This window comes from Cephus cinctus, unplaced genomic scaffold, assembly GCF_000341935.2.
Source record: "Cephus cinctus unplaced genomic scaffold, Ccin1 Ccin1_scaffold0857, whole genome shotgun sequence".
Classification (NCBI taxonomy): Eukaryota; Metazoa; Arthropoda; class Insecta; order Hymenoptera; family Cephidae; genus Cephus; species Cephus cinctus.
In genome coordinates, this window is record NW_014333443.1 from 980,424 (window position 1) to 999,665 (window position 19,242).

At 42.4% G+C, this 19,242-nt stretch overlaps 1 protein-coding gene and 1 non-coding gene across 4 annotated transcripts in view; one reads left to right on the forward strand and one right to left on the reverse strand.

Moving 5' to 3' along the window:
• Window positions 1-1,908: 1,908 nt before the first annotated feature.
• The window catches only part of LOC107270988 (protein vestigial), a 38,151-nt gene continuing 20,817 nt past the window's right edge, over window positions 1,909-19,242 (forward strand). The window contains exon 1 of one of the 3 annotated variants that reach the window (XM_015746514.2): window positions 1,909-3,022. In XM_015746514.2, coding sequence (XP_015602000.1) covers window positions 2,822-3,022 — 201 coding nt within the window. In that variant the 5' untranslated portion in view covers window positions 1,909-2,821. The remainder of the gene's footprint in view (window positions 3,023-19,242) is intronic. The other 2 variants (XM_015746515.2, XM_015746513.2) reach the window with 2 other exon arrangements.
• On the reverse strand, window positions 17,504-17,585 carry Trnas-uga. The gene has a single exon. It is a non-coding gene; the product is annotated as a tRNA-Ser (tRNA).

Genomic DNA, 19,242 nt, shown 5'->3' on the forward strand with positions numbered 1-19,242 from the left:
GCGATTCACTGAGCTGACTGACTACCTACCCATCTACCTCCTTCTCCTCCTACTCCTGCTCCTACTACTACTACTACTACTACTAGAAATGCCACTACTTCTGCTACTGCTATTATACATATAATGTTCACAGTGTGGCTGTCACAAGTGTGTCTCTTATTTCTTTTCCTTACCACAAGATACAGCCACGCTACGAAATCCTTAAGTTTACAGACACGCCGATTGGAAACACAGACGCTTGATTGTCGCGACTTGTGTTTTCGAGCCCTTGAATCCGACGAATTCTCGCTAGAGGCTCATTTGCGCAAGCGGCACCGACTTTTCGCTCTTTCTGGAACGAATTTTAATCGACGCTTTCTAACTGCCTTTATCTTTTTATCCTGTACTACGAACTTTTCCATGGATACTGTATTATGATGACATTCTTTCCCTTCATGGGATTCGATACGATGGTGTCACGTTCTACTTTTTAATCATTGTACCAAGATAGCCGGTACGTTTCAAACATTCATTTACAGTGACACGTTAACGATTCTCATGAGACTGACAATGCGACTATAAAAACAGTCCATAATCTTAATGGAAAGGTGGAAAATATGAGCGAGGTTAATATGATTCCCGCATTGTAAAAATACGTAACACATTTATAACATGAGCACGCGTAACCCCAGGTAGATAGGTGGAGAGGCAGTACATAGTATTGAGTTCAGCGATGCGCAAGCTACCCTTGGTAAATTCTAGAATGAATGAATACTCGCCCGAGCATATTTCAGGCATCATCCCATTCATTGGTCACGAGGGTCCAACCCCGCCAGTGTAATATCACTGACAAATTTAATGCCCAACTATTAGGAGCGGGGTTGCGCCCTCTCGAGCATTGTCAAGTGGCCACGTGCGCGATGACTCCCCTAGCTTCACGCAGGACCTTCCTGTTTGATCTGCGAGTTTAGTACTGGGTGTAGAGAAGGAGCATGAAAAAAAAAGCACTAGTCGGCTGCGCAATCGAGGCCGTCACGCTTGTCCCCGGGTTTATTGGATTTTCCACGACACCCTCTATAAGACCTGCCGGATTACACATGAGATTAGACACCGGCGACATTAGAATGCAATTTGACACGGTCAAGTGTTTCCCTTATAGTAGATAGTATGACACGCACGTAGTCCACGTATACGGATTTGAAGAAAAGCACCGTAAGGATCTTTAGACGTTATCTCGATAATTCCTGAAAAAGAAAAATACACCCCTGTTAATTATAAAGAGTTTCACTTGGCTAAGTATACGATATAAGGGTGCGCCTTCGTAGATTCAGGCAGTTAAAATTAAGCTTCCCAAAACACCGCGAAACTGTTAATTAAGACTCAGTATCCTACCCGAGCACTGAAGAAGGGGGTAGGGTAGGTACTGAACTCAGGGATGTTTCTGTAGAGGGTTGCCGAGGAGTCAAGCAGTAAAGGATAGAATAGGCTCGAAGGGTTTTCAGAGTAAATGGAATAAGAGGTTTTGGTAGTAGTATACATCTACGTACCCATATAGCCAGAGAGAAAGGTCGTTGCTGTTGGTCGTGAGGTAAAGGCGGTGGTTAGAGAAGGTTAGAAGGTGGAAGGTGGAAGGTTGGTTTAACCCGAGTAAGAACTTCTTAATACCATAAGAGAAGAGGTAAAAGGTAGGCGGTAGGTGGCTAAGGTAGGTACATATCTAGATGTAGAGAGTGAGGTTCATTGTAGGATCAATACAAACGCTAGCGTAGGAGTGGCAGTTGAGTTTCTATTGGCTGTCCGTTCCCGCTTTCCTATTGGACAAGAGTGGCACTGCCAGGAGGCGTTACCAAAGAGCGCCCTGGGGTGATCCCGGGCTCGACCCTCGCGTCGTGGATAGTCCCAACTAAAAAGACACACGGAGGTAGGGCGACTACTCGGAGTAAAAGCCACCAGAAAAAGACTCCGGACACTAGGAGAGGGTGACACGATGCTGTGGTTCAGTCTGTGTTTGTCCACCAAAGACACGGCACCGCAGCAGCATTACTCCAGAGTAAACCTGACCGCATCAGGCTGCCTGAAACGATAAAACGTGACGTTACAGAATACGTACTACTGCACCCTGTGTATTTTATTTTTCTTTTTTTCTTTATCAGTCCGTACTCATTAATCAAGTTAGACCTGGTACCAAGACCGTCTGATAATCTTATAGTATACCAAATGACTACATTGTAAATACCATTGTGGCATTGATATCTAAACGTCAGGTAGCTTAGTCCAGTGAAAAGGAAAAGTGATAATTGACACCGTGTTATCGTGGACCCTCATAGTGTGGCTCAAGGGTGAAAATCATTGGATCGAAGAGAAGTTCAAGAAACTTAAAAATATTCGCAGGAGATGTAATAAAATAAAGAAGACTGACAGCGCGGAACAGTAATAATAAGTGGCTAGGATTTACTGGAGATTTGCCGGGTGAAATACGTAATGAGGGGTGAAACCTGACAGTATCAGCGGGTGGTTCGGAAGAGGTGTTTCTTGGCGTATGAAGTCGATAGAATCCTGGCAGTGACTAACTGGTTCAAATCATCCCTTAACGGAAGAGGGAAGAAGTGCGAAAAGGATATACCGCGGGAGGACAGTCATGTGCTGTTACTGACAAGTGGTTACACCCGGCTGTCATTGTTATACGCGAGATTATCGGGGCGGATAACGTGCTCTCGTGATAAGATAAGGGCTGCGCGAGATAACGAGTGTGGAAGAGATAAAGGGTGCTTTCGCGGCTGGTGCGACGTTCGGCTACGCGAGTCGTCAGGCCGGCTCTGGGGGGCCGGGCCCTGGGGGTGTGATGAGCTGCCCCGAGGTGATGTATCAGGCTTACTACCCTTACCTCTATCAGAGGGCACCACCACCCCCACACCCAACCCACCCCCATGCCGCACCACATCCCCACACACATGCGAATCCTCATGCTGCTCATCACAGCCCTGCCAGGCCTGCACCTTTTCAACCCTTTTCTACGGCCACCGCGACGCACCAGTACGACAGGGTGAGTTTTCTTCTTATATCTGCACATACGTTATAAACACATTGCGTTTGTAAATTTTCTTTTTTTTTCTTATATTAATAAGATAAGTATGTCAGATTTGCTACACGAAATTATGTCAAACGTCATTATCAAATTTTTCCCAAAAAATTACAAGTAAACAATCTTTACCACATTGTTTTATTGATAAAGTCCAGTTTATGGCGGGCTATAGATATATGATAGTCAAAATGTAGATATCAAACCGGCTGTCATAAGTCCTCGCTGAGAACATTACTCATAAGTGGAGTCACTATCTGACATTCCATGTCTGGAAGCGGACAGCGCGAGCGGCATACCTCATGTTTAAGATTACACAGAATCCTAGTTCTGCCGACGGATACGACGTGTCCATTTGTTTCTGGAGTACAGCGTCGAGAAGACTATACAACCTGTTAGGATTCGCTATAATTTTTTTTGCAAAGAAAAATTACAAAAACTTATCAGCAATTGCGATACTTGACAACAGACAAGATTTGTTTACTCCTAAACGTTATACATATATGATGTTCTGAAAGTTTTTGTTAATATGTATGGTCATTGTCTACTGGAACCGACAAGGTCCAGATTTAACGGTACGGGTTATGGAAATGGGATAAGTCGCCTTCAGAGATTCTTAATCGGATTAGCACCCGGAGGCGTTATCGAAACACAAAGGTCCAAGAGAACTGTTGCTGGCAATTTTACAAGTGGATTATGACACCTGTCAATTATGAATCCTTTATGGTGACTAACCACACTATATAACTCGGCATCTCACCAATGGCGAGGAATGATAAAAGATCCTTGAATGCATGGACAGTAGTGTTACTTTTGAAACACGCAGTACGATACACGTCTTTAACCTTCTGTTTACGAAACACTGTGGAGTCGATTGTCCTGCCTGGCGAATTTTTGTGAATCTTTTAACGATTGTCTGACATCTTTACAAGTACTTAAGTACATACCTTCTGTGGGTTCCCGCAAATCGTCGCGATGACACCGGCGCTACAGTATCTGCATAGTTGTGTACATGCATTTCGGTGCATCTCCTGAAATAGTTTTCTCGGGCTTTCTTCACGCAACGCCGTTCCTCTAGGCGTTCTTCTTGCATTGGCTGTGTGTCATTTTAATCTGTCTGCCGGGAGGTCAGGCGTGCTCTGTTCCTCGAGATGCATCCACCCGTGCGTCTTGGGGTGTTGAATGCACTTGCACCATTTTCTTTTCACACTGTCCAACAGTATTCCTAAAATGAAATAGTTTAGTGGAAAAAAAAGGATATTTGTATTAAAATTACAACGTTGATGCTTATAGCATTAAATGAAATACTTATACTATTCTGATCCACGTTCTTTCGTTTGTTAGCTGATTGTTTTGGATGAAACGGTAAAGAATTTGATTGACCAAATTGATTTTTGCGAGAAGCGACAGAGAGGGTCGACAAGGGGTCGCTGGATGGTGCGCTATCTTTTCCTGCGAGTCTTTTAGTGATTTTCTTTTATCCTTATTTTTGTCTTCGTCTTCTCTTTCCTTCTATCTGCTCTCAACGCAACAACCACCAGTTCACGCTCTTGCGACTTGACGAATGTCCCGTGCTGACGATCAGTGTCGACAGACTTGAGGATTCCGCTTGTCCCGTGATTCTCGCGACACGAGGACACAAGCGCGGCTCACAAAAAATGTCGAAAAGCATCCTCCGCCTAGTGCGCAGTCTACTTAACTTATAGCCTGCTGGCTTTCAGGACGGGCGAGATAGAACGACGAAACCTGCAAGAGAGAAAGAGAAAGAGAAAAAAGGGAGAACAACAAAAAAAAGACACGTCAAAGAACTTTGAAAGGAGGAAAAGAAGTAAAGTACCGTGGAGAAGACTACAGAAGAAGAAGAAGAAGAAGAAGAAGTAAAGATAAATAAATAAAAGTGATGGAAGAAAACAGAAGAGAAAAAAAGGATAAAAAATAAAAGATATAACCGACTGATGTTATTTGGTATTATGGCGTCGACCATGACTCTCCTAACCTGGTGCAATAAAGTCATAAACGTTTTAGTATCTCTCTAAAATGTATCCAGTATCGAGAAATCCTCTTCTAGCAATATTTTACGTCTCTAGAACTATATTTTGTAAATACAAGTGCATTTACAACATTAGAATACGGTGAATAGAACATTAATTACTCGAAGCGATGCTGTACACATGTAACTAGGAGTTTTATAAGCGTAAAGAAAAACAAACGCGACTATACTTATAAAGTATTTATAAGAGGAATATTAGCTGGAATAAAAAGATGGTAGGACGACTATCGGTCACATAAAAGTACCTAACTATATGGAAGGGACAGGTGCAGATGGGTGCGTAAGGTTTCAAGGGAGTTGAAGCTCACATAAGAACCCAGCTATCCTTCATTAGCACTCTTGTCTCTCGTTACGGACGCTATTTCTTCAGTAAAACTGCCACTGGTAGTGCTACTGCTACTATTTTTCCACTATGCCACTATACTCGTACAACAAACACACTGAAAACACTTCTCTTGGTGCCACTCCCCTTCGACAAGTCACAAGTTGCCGTTTTCAAAGTCGCTGTCCTATTATGTCACTGATTCTCGAATAAAAACTTCACGCGGACATCCTCGCCATTCTGATTCTTCTCTGTAGCTTCTATCAACGTTTCTCGTAGCCCTTCGGTCATCCCCTTTCCCGTCAACGTGTCCCCGCCACACGACACTGCCTACACTTTGATGCTCGTAAACGTCATGGCTGCCATAATAAATAAGAGTGATACAGTTTTCGGCGAGTCGTTCGTGCTTTTCCGTACACAACTATTCCGATAGATGGCACTGACGTCGCTACCATTTCGGTATACCTCTCTCGGTATACTTTACTTAACTCGTGTCCTCCGAGCGGTCTAGCTTGCTATCTGGTCAATTAATGAACTGATGTCGTCGCAACGGACCACCAAGATGGTACATGCATCCACGGTACGCGTCACCCTCAGCACCGGGCCGCTATAGTGTGTATATACTGCACCCTAAAGTTCTGATAGTCCCTGGGACTAGTTCCCAACGACTATAATGCTCGACCTATAACCAGCTCCTGTCTCGACCGACGAGCAGAACTCAAACGGACCGCATTTTACCTGACCAAGTTTTACGATCGTCGCGTCGAGGTGGCGATGTGTCCTTTGTCTTATCATTAGAGCGGGATCTTTCTCTGGCCTCTAGAAGCGTTCTTTCTGCCATCCGAAGTTTCTCCTGCATTTAAGTTTCTCTCTTTCTGTTCTTCGTCTTTGTTTTCGTGCTTTTATTTACCTTTGTTACTATTAATTTCTTTGGATTTCTTCGCAGTATCCGTATAGTTCATAGATACCTGTATCATTCATAGAATAAGAAGATAAAGTCACGATCAGGTCTAATGGAACATTGATGAATGGGTCTCGGCTGTATGCCGATTGAAAAATTACGACATCCGAAAAATCTCACGGCGACGGAGGAAGGTTTACGCGGTTGGCAGCGACATCGTGAAAGTTAAAACGCGTCTGCAACGAGTGCGGATAGAAACGTTTAACTTATAAATTATAACGCCCGCATTTCTTTTTCTACCGTCACATGTTCTATGCTTGAACGATTTTTTTCTTCTACTTTTTTCATACCCCGCTCTCTCTCGTTCTCTTTAACTCTCTCAGTACTCTCCTCGTTTCCTAGCTTCCTACATAAATTCAAGTAGCTCTCCCCACGAGAAAACTATTCGGCCTCTCGGAGACCTCGGCCCGATATAAAAATACGCATGCGTCTACTTGGCTTGTCAATATTACACCGCCATGTGTTTATGTCTCCGCCATAGAGAATGCATGTATAAGATAGGTACCTTGAGAACGAGACCTATATTCGACATGCGTATCTAGGTATATACTCAGTGGACAAAAATAAATGTCACAAATAAATACGTAGAAATGCAGCCGCTATTATACTCTCACGAAATCGTTTAACTATCCGTGGTAAATGCGTAATGTCCATCGGCAGTTCAATTCGAGTCAGGAGCGTAGATCAAGTTGGGGGCAAAAGAGGCGCGTACTTTAAATCTATTTAAAAAGTTCGAGATCTTTTTACCGCGGTACAGTAACGGGTCCTTTCGTTCTGTGTCGTACATTAGCCAAGTATTTTTGGTTCTCGAAGAAACGTTGATGGAATCTCAAATGAGCCCTCCGGCATGCTACGACGACACGAAGCAAAGACTCGCACGCTTCGTGGAGTTTCCTTAATTTAAAGCTTTCCACCAAAAGCGACAACTTCACTGCGTACAAAAAGGTATATTATCTGCTCCTTTATAGAATCGTCTATACGTACAATCGTAAGTGTTGTGTCAAAGAGAGATCTATAAGATCGATTTATCCCACTCTTGGCTGTACACCGTGCACGCAATCCCACTGTACTAGTACACCGTGATAGTACTACGTATAGGTGCTATTGATCGGGATCTCCTTTTGCTTTCCCGTAACGATAAGTACACATACGTTAATCGTTCGGACTTCTAGGCATTCCAACGTGTCGTATTAGGAGAGATCAACTATCAGTGTAATTTGTTGTTCTCGCTTAGCCGGAATAAATTTCATTCAACCAGTTTTCTAACTATAGTTGGACACCGACGTTCCATACCACGTAAACAGTAAACTTTATATTACATATGTACGTACACAAGAGAGTATAGATGGCGGCGATTTCATCCGTAAATCATTTATACGGGATTGCGCTGGACAAAATTATAGGTTGTCCCGCTAAATTTTATCACTTTTAATTTCTACCTCGCGTTTTCATTATCAACCCTCCCTACCGTGGACGTATCTAGTCTTCGTACGTACACCTGGGACTTCTCGCTTGCAATTGTAATAGATGGAACGCCATTGGATCTTTCTTGATATACCTAAGCGAGCCGATTTGCTATTTCATTTCCAAGAATTAGGATCCTAGAGGAACGTCCGAAGAAATTCATAGCAATGCTGGTGCACGTTCTGCAATAAAGAGTCCAACGCACTGCATTCAGGAATAAGATATATAGGTAGAAGGTACCTATGTAGAGAGAAAGGGAAGCCGAGGAGTCGCAATCCGTTGTTCGTGGAAAAACGATCGCGAGTAAAACCTGATCCTGGATCCCTAAAGGCCGCCACTGCTGTATATATATATATAGCCTATTCTGAGTAAGCAGGAAAGCCGTTCTCAATGCACTGTACTGACGTGGTACTTGATGTCCTACTGTGTATATCTACGCGTATAAAAGATTATGTATCATAGATACATATCAGTATCAGTGGAAATATTGTGAAAAGTGAAAAATAAAACTTATAGAACAACAGCAGCTAATATATCAAAAATCATTTGATCGATGTTTACTAATATTTTTCTAAGAGTTGTTAAGGGAAGGATGAATGACTGAAAGTTGGCGTTCGTATCTGTAATTTGTTTTTTCTATGCCCAATTACTGTATTGCAGTTGGGCTTTCTCGGGGGAAGTGAGAGAGACAGAGTTGAGCAATAAGACAGAGAAAGAGAGAGAGAACGAAATGTTTAAGCGGGAAAGTACAAAGCTAAAGAAAGATACGATTGAACAGAGAAGTTGAATTGTTCGCGTGACTCGAGGCAGTTTTCGATTGACCAAGCCGGAGCAGAACGTAATTGTCACGAAAGTACAAGGGCGGTACAGTACTGTGGTACAAGTACTGGAAGAAGTATATGGCGGTACTATCAATTACTGTAAAAGATCAGCATGCAGGTATATCACTGTATCTACAGTATATTATAGTCGATATCTATTTCTTCGTTTATTTCTCTCTGAATAGGAGAACAATTTTCTTGAGGAAAATCTCAAAGATGTGGAACACGTGTTTTAGCTACCCAACTGTCATGCGTTATGGAAGAAGGAAACCGTCTCTTGGTGGCTGTGCACTTTGTCAACGTGGCCACGCCCTTTGTCAAATTATAGTCGGAAAAACACAGATAAGGATAACGCGCACGGAGAACATATGTGTAAGTGTCAGTGTTAAGGTAATAGAAAAAGAGAGAGAGAGAAAGAGAGAGAGAGAGAGTAAAAGGGGGAAAAGAGAAGAGCAAAAAAGAAAAGGGAGTGAACCGATCTCCGCCCTGGTAATTTTCTTTTCTCGTGTAATTACCATCGATGGCGTTGACTTATTGGCAGAAACCCGTGGGATTGTACGTACGTACTACATATATGTATATATATATATGTACGTACGGCGTACTTTAACGAGTTCGTTAACAAAGTATTTTCACTCCCGATTTTTGTTAATTTCCTTTATTCGTATATGTATCACGTACTCGGTCGGGTTAACGGGGCGGACACACAGTTCCCTGGTGTTCATGATTCCAACGTTCCGAATTTCTTAATTACCACAGGGACGCGAATATAGACGATTCTGGCTGATCGGATGATCGTGACGTTTCAGGGGAGAGATGGCCGTTCGTTTTTTTGTCATTTGTAAGTAACTACATTTGCCGTGGACGTGTCCATCTGTCCAGTCGACATCTGCAATTCAATGGTTCGTGCTTCCTTTCTCTCCTTTATCCTTCCTTATACCTATTCCACTCCGACATTGTCTTTTCAATCGTTTTTCATTAAATCTTTATTTTCTCCTCGTTTCTCCCTTCACTCGTATATTCCTTCTTCCCTATGGGCGACTGTGCTAGCTTGTCACACCGAGACGTCGGACAGTTTGACTTGAATAAAGTGCTTCCTTCCTCCTCCTCCTCCTCCTCCTCCTCCTCTTCTTCTTTTACTCTTCTTACTTCTTCGTCCTTCTTATCTTCCGCTTCCTGTTACCTGTCTTCTTTGGCCTTATCCCACTGGCTTCCCCTTCGCTTCGAACGTTCTTGCCAAACCGATCCGACGGGACTAAACTAACCCAAATATTATTCCACGCTACTACAATGGAATTCAGGCCCTTTGAAATACTGCGGACGGAAGGTGGACGGAAGGTGGATGATAGTAGAAGGAAACGTGTCCATCTGGTCTGCATTTGCAATTCCAAATGAAACTCGACACTTGCGTATTTTTTTATATACTTTTTATCCCGCTTCTCTCGTCCCTCAAGGATTCCTTCGGGTTAACGGATACGATTCAACCGGAAGTGTCCTCGGTCACAAGGATTATTGGTAACGCTTAATAAGTTTCCTGTGTGTCGAAACAGCACTTTGTCCTTCGGGTCACTTCCTGGATCATCCTTTTTTTTTCACCTTCCTCGTAGACTTTACATAGACAAGGTTGCATAACCTTCAATGACGTACAATCATTGCTACACCCTGATTCATCCGTATACTGACCAATGATCATCATTACAATTTAATATAATTTCATATCAGTATCGACACGTCGGTATCCGACGGTAAACAAAATCGACTATTTTGAAGTTTCATGAAGATTTCCAAGTATTCGCAATGTCTATGTAAACTTCAATTATGTTTATTTATTTGAAGCAATGGAAAGTAATAATTTACATCGTGATGGACCCTTGACTCGATACCGTACATGATGTATCTACCTTTCCAAAGTCAATTCGAATGGCACGTGATCATAGGTATTGCGCCGTGTCCACTCCTTGGCACAATTAATTAGATATTATTCGTGGACTATCGCATAGGGCAGATCGCTCGCCATAAAGACAGGCGCCACTTTTGTCGGCGAGTCTTTGATACGTCAGCTGTCCATGCCGACCAGTTCCTCTCTCTATGAGAGTTCATTCTTCTACAGTGCTTCTCTTACTACTTGACCATTCCGAATGGAATTCTCGGTACAGATGTCGTGCAGCTTGTAGATCCTTGCTATGGGTAAGGACGCTAGAGAGGCAATAAAAAGAATGATCAAAATTGCACGAATTCGTAAATGTCTATTTTGACTAATTCCGTCAGCAGGATTCACCGGCCTAGTATGGACTCTAGCCTTATACCTTGACTCCTATGGTACAGCGCTGCGTAGAGGCAGCCTCGCGTACAGCTTGACAATATCGGCTCGCCGCGGTTAAGTATAGAGAATACGCAAAGTAAGTGGCGAATTAATAACAGAGGCCGGTACGCGAATGCACTCGGACTACTGCGGTAGCAAACGATAAGCTTCCATTACCGGCATACCAACCGCTAAACCGGCGTGCTCTAAGACAAACATGAAACACGTGGTGTATATATGCGTCCCATTACCGTGAAACCTTTCCGCGAATCTCATACTTCACCTTTTACCTTCCACCTTCTACCTGCTGGGTCTGCTTCTGTTGCCAACTGTAATTCTGACATTCCAACACTTACCGCACCTTCCACCTGCTACCAATTGCATGGCGTATCGGGCGATCGATTTAATCAATACTATTTAATATGTAATATTATTGCCTATTGTCCTTGTGACTTATTCGATCATCGTTGCCAACTGTACGCGCAGGCACCTGCGAAAAGATGGTTACTTCAGTTTGCACGCATTATCCTGTACGAATGGCCAAACTGTCGGGTCTGTATGATTTGTCGCAACGTTCGCCAGCTGCCACCGAAGAAACTGTTGCGTGTATACGTATATGTGGTATAGGGGACGCAACGATACGGATTGGTAAGAAATCTCTCAGGATGCACTTTATAACCGCGTCGTACGAGAGTGACATAACCGTTCGCTCAGATTGAACGTAGAAACGCAATAAAAGTATCAGACTTCATTTTCAATAAACCATTAAGCGCTTGATCGCGTTATGGAGACTTGAATTCCACGCACGTTTCACACCGATAATGTTAGCACACGTACGCTATATAACGGCGAGCATAAATTTTCTCAAACGAGCCAACGATAATTAATTGGCTCTCCCGTATAATTCGTTAAGGGATTTTTCACTTTTGGAAAGTGGTCGGTCGCGTGCTATGTGACTTTTCGTACTTTTTCTTTCCCGTCCTTTTCTTACGTCTCTACGAACTACCATATTCCTCAGTTCGCGGCGTCGCTCTGTATTTTAGTGCGTGTCTAAAGGAGCATCGGAGTGCTCTTAAACGTGGCTATCCCGAGGGACCCAGACAGATCCCAAGGGGCATTAGACACGCGTCTGGAAAGAGTTCCCGGCGGTTTCCCAAGAGAAGAAACCCCAAATTTTCCTTCCATTCTTCAAGTATACAAGGTTGTTTATTTTTTGTTAAAAAAAAAAGAAATTTGTTAGCCACCACCATGAGCACTAAATTTTACATTTCTAAAGTTACCTCCCTTCCAGCCGCTGTCACGCACTCGCATAAAGTGCAGTTTACTGTACGCCATGTCTATTCTTTAATTAATGGTACACATACGCGTTACCAATAAAACCATGATCCACGACTTAGCAATAACCTCTCCTTTTTCCCCAATGACTTGTATATTACGTCACAAGGGACCTCGGAGCTATCACGTTCCCGTGTATATAGACAAGTATCAGTACCTAAACCAACCATTCATCAAGCGACGGCTCATCATCCAAAAAGTGATTTACGTCGACGCAACTACTTACCGGTTAACTTATGGTGTTTACCGATTCAATTAGAGGTACAACCCCGTGCGCCCTCTTAAGATGAGATACATTTGTTTCGGCATTAATTTACCGTAACGGCTCGCTGTCATAACAAAACTATAATAAACCAGTCGCAGCTGGCCGAATGCCAACTCTCGGATTGCTTTCAGAGTTCATAAAATACTTGAAATTATTCTTGCGACATTGTTTTTGTCTCAAGACAGAAAATTATCGACATAGTCCACCATATGCTGCGCGATGGCCATTATAATCTTTCGAATCATCCAAAAGTCAAAAGCGCGCGAAATTCAAATATTTCAATACGCCCCCTACGTCGCAGCGACTAAACCACGTTAACGCGCTTATACGAATGCTACCTCTGCTATCGACTGTAACACGAAGTCTTGAAGGACCTAGATGCAAACCGGTGCACACTTCATATTTATACTAGAAAGTCTGCTATTAGCCGTGATATTATGCGATCGTATATATATATATATATATATATATATATATATATATATATATAGTGTGGTACGTATTACTGACTGACGCGGTGTTACCAGTTGGCGGTACTTATATCGTACCTGTAGGATTGGATCGATTGACGTTCGAAGAAACTGGACGTAACGGTGCCTTTCCAGCTAAGATGGAAAACGGATCAGGGATCCATAGTTTTTCTGTTGCTCCGTCCTTTTCCCCGTATAAACCGCCCGCCGGAAAGTATAAGTTATGGCCGAGAGTGAACTCCTGTAAAATATATACAGTGGGCAACTGGCATTAAGAGAGTCATTTGTAAGCCGGTAACTATGTGCTGAGTGCTTTACGATAGTCACTCGTATTTTATGTCAAGGGAGCGCACACTTTGAGTCACTTGGACTCGATGACTTTTCACTCGATTTTCTGGATAACCAATAGCAGAATAAACCTGCACGACAGTACGTACTCGTATAGGAGTACGATGTTTTTCATAGCTATTGTATAGAATCTGAAAATAAATTTATATGGGAAATCATCGTAATGTTACTTAATGACTTTAACCGATTCGAAAGTCAATGACTATACCTTTAAGTGTATAAATGGCAAACAACAAGGTTTATAACGGGAGCTCGTGAGCCTCTCTTACGGAAGCAAAATATCTCGAGAAACTATTTATAACTTTTCGACTCGACAGCTTGCCTTTATATACATATATACACATAAGTCATTAACCGTGCGTGCACGAAGCGCGTAATATGTTAGCGTCACCGATGACAACTCATCGTTTAATCACTTCTCGCCTCACTCGAATTCCAGAAATCCCTGTCCCTAGAAAGTAGATGATTTATTTGAGGACTCATAGCGTCCGTAGAGCATATACGCTTTGTACGTACGTACCGGATCTGGGAAACAAGTAGGTGGCTACGGTCCCGGTGAAAGATGACATGCGCTCGCTGATCCACATACGGGGCTAAGCGTTTCGGAGGGACGATTTGAAAATTTAAAAACGTAAATTCGTTCGGGTGACTCGAGCATTTTTTGAAAATCCCTTCAGGACCCTCCTTCCACTTTCATCGACCTCATCAACCTTATCCAAGACGCATTCTTTTACAGCATCCATCCCCTATGTCCCACGCAAACTCTACGACATCACGGTGGTCCAGAATGTTCGTTAGTCTACATTCGTTAGATTCGAAGATAAACGGAAGTTACACCTCCGAGGGACACCTATCGAATTAACATAGCTGATCGTTGAATGGACTTTTAAATGCCCATTCAATTTCCATACCCAACTCGTACTATTATTTTTTTATCTTTGTGCTGCTGATCACACTGTAGACATTTTAGGTATTGGGATGCTACAGTTATTTCGTTATTCTTATTATCGTATCTTGCGTATACTTTTCAGGGTGGTACGTAGTCAATGGTCTTGGTACGAGCTAGTTCTCTCGGGGCAAATCAAGCAAGACTACCATCGCCTTCGTCTAATTTGATAATGCTGACGCGTCTGCATAAAGCGAGCTAATATAGAGCCCCTAAAGTTCCTCGCATGTTCTCGCAAAGTTCTACAGTTAATATAGAGGCCTCAAGGTATACCGATGTATGTGGAGGTAACACGCGTACGAATCCACCGTTGGCTTTGTACGTGAAGCTTTTCCAAGTCGAAATGATAATTAAGGCGAGATGTATACATGCATGCATATGCATAGAGTTTCTAGTGCGCTTTAGTCTTACACGAGTATAACGATTTTATGGGGTACCGTCAAAGAGGGCTGGAGCGGGGTTTTGGAGCGTGAATGAAAAATACAAAAATTATACGAATTAAGATGTAGTATCGTGGCGGTTAATAAAAATTGCCGAGAATAAAAAGAGAGGGTTGTGGTAACGAAGTGATGAATTTATTTAGACAAAAACTTCAAGCTCCTTTTGAAGAGAGATTTGAAGGGAAAAAAGTGAACGGGGTACTCTGGGAAAGTCATAAGAGATCAAACAAAAGGATAGGGAAAACTGTATGGGACGTGCGAAATTGATGAAAGTATTTCAGCTTAGCGAATTCTTCGGGCGTCTCGACGCCCCCGGGCGCGCGTCCTTAAGGGAACGCATCTGTGATCCGAAGAGCGTCGCGAGACGCGCACGGAATCGCTCTTATTAATGAGGAGACATTCTCAACGAGCTTTGGATCCTTCCATGCCGGGGATATGCAATTGCCGTGCTTTAAGAATTTGACTTGATAGTGCGAACGAAGAACACATGGTCCGTGTACACGCATCTGTATATCTATAGTCACGTGTGTACATCCAATGACTACGATATGAGCGACTAGAATAATTTTCTCTCGTGTGTCTTTGGCTGCTCTTCTTCTTTTTAATGGCATTTTTTTTTCGCCCTCAGTTTTTGCTCACGATTTTTATTATGCCTTTAGAAAATAATTGACTACCCACCGTCATGTCAAAATTGTCGAGCCTACCCTCGGCCGGAGTAAAATTCTTAAGCAAGAGGGAATTCGAAAGTTCACGAGATAATTTTTAAACAAAAGGCTCTTGTATGCTCGCGGATACTTCATAAGATCGTGGTGCTCATTATTCCGTGGCGGGGATAATAAATGATTATTAGCGACCAAAGGAAGACGGGATGCTGGGAGGGAAAATGTTCTCCTCCACTATCAAGGAATAAAGATCACGGTTAAGGGGTGTACGGGCACAACCTGTTGTAGGTGTGTACCTACTTGGAAAGCTTTGATGTTTTCGCGCTCGAGCTGCCGCCAACCGAGCGACAAATTCTTCGATATTCGCCCAATGAAAAGCCTCCTTTAGTCAAGAGAGAAGGAGAGGGAGAGATTATTTACATAAAAGCTATCCGAGACAATTAACAGGGAGTTTCGTAACTTTTGGGAATAATCATTTTAAACCCTCCTATTTTCATCCTCACAAGAGATCGTTTTGTCGTACAAAAGACTTGCGTGACTGTACAATAATTTTGTCGGTAATTCAAACGACTAAACTCGTACACATTGTTTGGTCATTGTCTTCCGATTACTCTGTAGATTTATTACTGACTATTTGTTTACTTGTCAATTTACATTGGAATACAAGTGTGGAGTAACGTGTTGAATGATGATTCGAGAGAAAAGTCAGATGATGAATTTATAATTTATTCTCATTTGCGAGGAAGTTCATTAAAATTTCTTTAAGGTGTCAATCTTGACCGTTTTTTTAAGGGAAGTCGATTTTTTGATCATATACAAATCCTAGGTCGTCTGACTCATCGTTTAGCATTGATCGACTCGTTCGCTTTTTCTTGACGTTTTAGAAAACCGCGTGGCGCGACCGCGTTAGACCTGGCAGCTTTACGGCCACTTCTTATACAGATCTCTTACTTGTTCTCCTCTACTGCTACTTCTATTATACTTCACTATACTTCACCTCTCGTTCTCCTTCCCTTCTACGCTCTGAGATCTCTTCGTTATGGCTTCTGGTCTTTTCTGCCCGGCGGCTACTTTACGAGCTATGCAGGCCCGCGCGGAACCTTCATAACATTTTACTTAGCTACATGTCCATTTTAGAAAAGCTGACTCTCGAGAAGCTTCAGTGAACTTGGATATAAGGTTATTAGTCTTGTTTGGTGATTTTAAAACTTTTTTGGGGAATTTGGGTTAGAATTGTATTCTTATGGTATTTTATGAAATTTTTTGGAAATTTTTTTAACCATCATGTATATCGCGATACCGGCATGAATGTCATGGCAACCAGGCCTGTACTTGATACTCGACCGAATTTTTTGACTACGTTGGTATATGGCTTTAACATTGCGAATTATTGCAGAAAAAAGTAAGTCGGTTACGGAATAAAAATGACGTGCCGTAATGTTAATTTTGCCGACTTGGTGAAAAAAATATATTCTGTGTTCATCCACGCAAATACTCGTACTAGCTGTTTTTCTTAAGGAACTTCAATCCATCTTCGGTTTCCTGTGCTACCACGATGGTTCTTGGGCGTATCGCGCGACAACTTTACGAGGTCTGTGCGAATATAATTCAATCGAAAACGCGAGTCGACCATGGCGTAGCAAAATGGTGCCGCCATACTTTCCTGCTCGGCTACGCTGCGGCTTCGCGTAATTGTGAACTTAATTGCAGCCTCTTTGTTTCTTCAATTACACGTCTAGACGTCCCGGGGGCCCCGCTGCTGTAACGCGTTCTCGCGACTTCGTGTAGGTAGGTACGCCCCTGAAGGAAAAGGGAGTGTAAAATGATGGTGGCTAGGAATTTTTATGAAATGATTTGCCGCCTTGTTTCATGGCCGCGAGGCGGTCCCTTTTGTTGCCCGTCTGACTCGCTACGAATAAATTAAAACGCTGCTTTTATCCAACTGCGAGAAAAAAATGTATATATTTTTTTTCATAATGCATCTGCGATATCACATACGTACTATCAATCTCTATACTTTTCTAAATGTTTGCAAACAAAATTTTGAAAAAAAAAATTTCGCTGCGGACAGGATTCGAACCTGTGCGGGTAAAACCCAATGGATTTCAAGTCCATCTCCTTAACCGCTCGGACACCGCAGCTCTTGTTAAGTTTGTTACAAATATGTATATGTAAGTGAGAGCACATTATTGATAAGAACAACACAGGTGGCACATGTTTACACAGTGATAACATTCCACGAGGAAATTTCAGCCACGCTATAGTAAACAACTCGCAATTCTGGAGGTACTTTAAAAGGAGGGCTGGAAGAATTTCAATAGTCCCGCGAAACGGATTGACCCAAGCTTAATTACTAGAGATCGGGTTCCCGCTTCCGGATTTACGAAGTAGGTTAATTAATCCAAGCCACTCGGTGATTATCGACGATTTCGAACACCTTAGCGTCTCTGGTACTTAGGACGATCAAATTAAAAGTGAATATCGAAAGAATCCCAAGACCCACGTTAAATAAAATACAATCTTGTACAATTTCACGTCACGCTGTCACGTGGTGTTGTTCAACGAAATATTTTTTCTTTGTTTTAAAGTATCTTAAATGAAATTTGCACGTGTCCCAGATGATGACGACAAGGGAAATATTTTACAAAAAATTCCAGCGACACGGTGGCCAAACGTGTAACACTATGGGCATCTTTTTGACGCGTTCTCAGTTTCAAACTATTCCCAAAGGAAAGATGCAGGGGTTCCTTCTCTATGAGGATGGAATGCACGTTGCTTTTCGCGGATCATTTTTCACCCTACACAATCTTTTGTCTCATCTTGGTACTCGTGACACCGGACTGGCTGACAGTGACGAATCGAAAGACTCCTCCACCCGGTCAACCCTTGACTCGTGGCTGTACGGGCCCTACGGTCCGACGTGTCATTCTGACTTCTCGATTAGAAAATCCCGCCGTTCCAGGTAGAAGTTCCGAAGGTATGAATTCGATCCTAAAAATCGGGACACTGGTTAAATCCCTGGGGGATAAACTGTGCGACAGACGTTCAAAGAAACTAGCAAAAAAAGAACTCAAGTCGTCATTTTGTATGTATTATTTGTTTGTATGTAAACTTTTAAATTATTCATACATCGATTTTTTATCTATTAATGTTTTACATCCTCGACTGAAGGATATAGTGCGCGGTGATAAAAAAAAAAACTGTTACCTATTTAGTAAGAAAATTCATAGATAGGAAAAATTTTATTTAAAAATATTAGCCATTCGCAGGTTTTGCAAATTCTTCAAACTCCAAAGACTCTTTAGTTCAGTGGCAGAGCACTGGTCTTGTAAATCAGAGGTCGCGAGTTCAAACCTCGAAGGAGCATACAATTTTTCATTCGATACCATTTGTTAATGATTTTCCCTTCAAAGGAGAAGCAAACTTTATCACGGTAACGATTTTCAGTCATTGACAACAAGTTCCTGATTCCGTTAATTTATATTTATCCAATGCTAAAATCACGTTGGCCTCACAAAATGCAAGACCGACTGGTTCGAGTGTTTGAGTGACATGTGAAGGCTAATGCTTTTTCTTTTGCTTGAACGTCGCGACAATGAGACTAACTTCCCGAGTTACCATTTAAGTAATCCCGAAGATGGCGCACCGGTCGTAATTGCATTTAATTTCCTCGTCATCAATCTCATTTCTCTGTATGTCCACGTCCTTGATCAATACAACTGACAGGCATCCTAACCTAACGATCGACTAGTATTTTGAAAACCATCAATCTGAATCCTCAAAATCACAGTAAGTAAC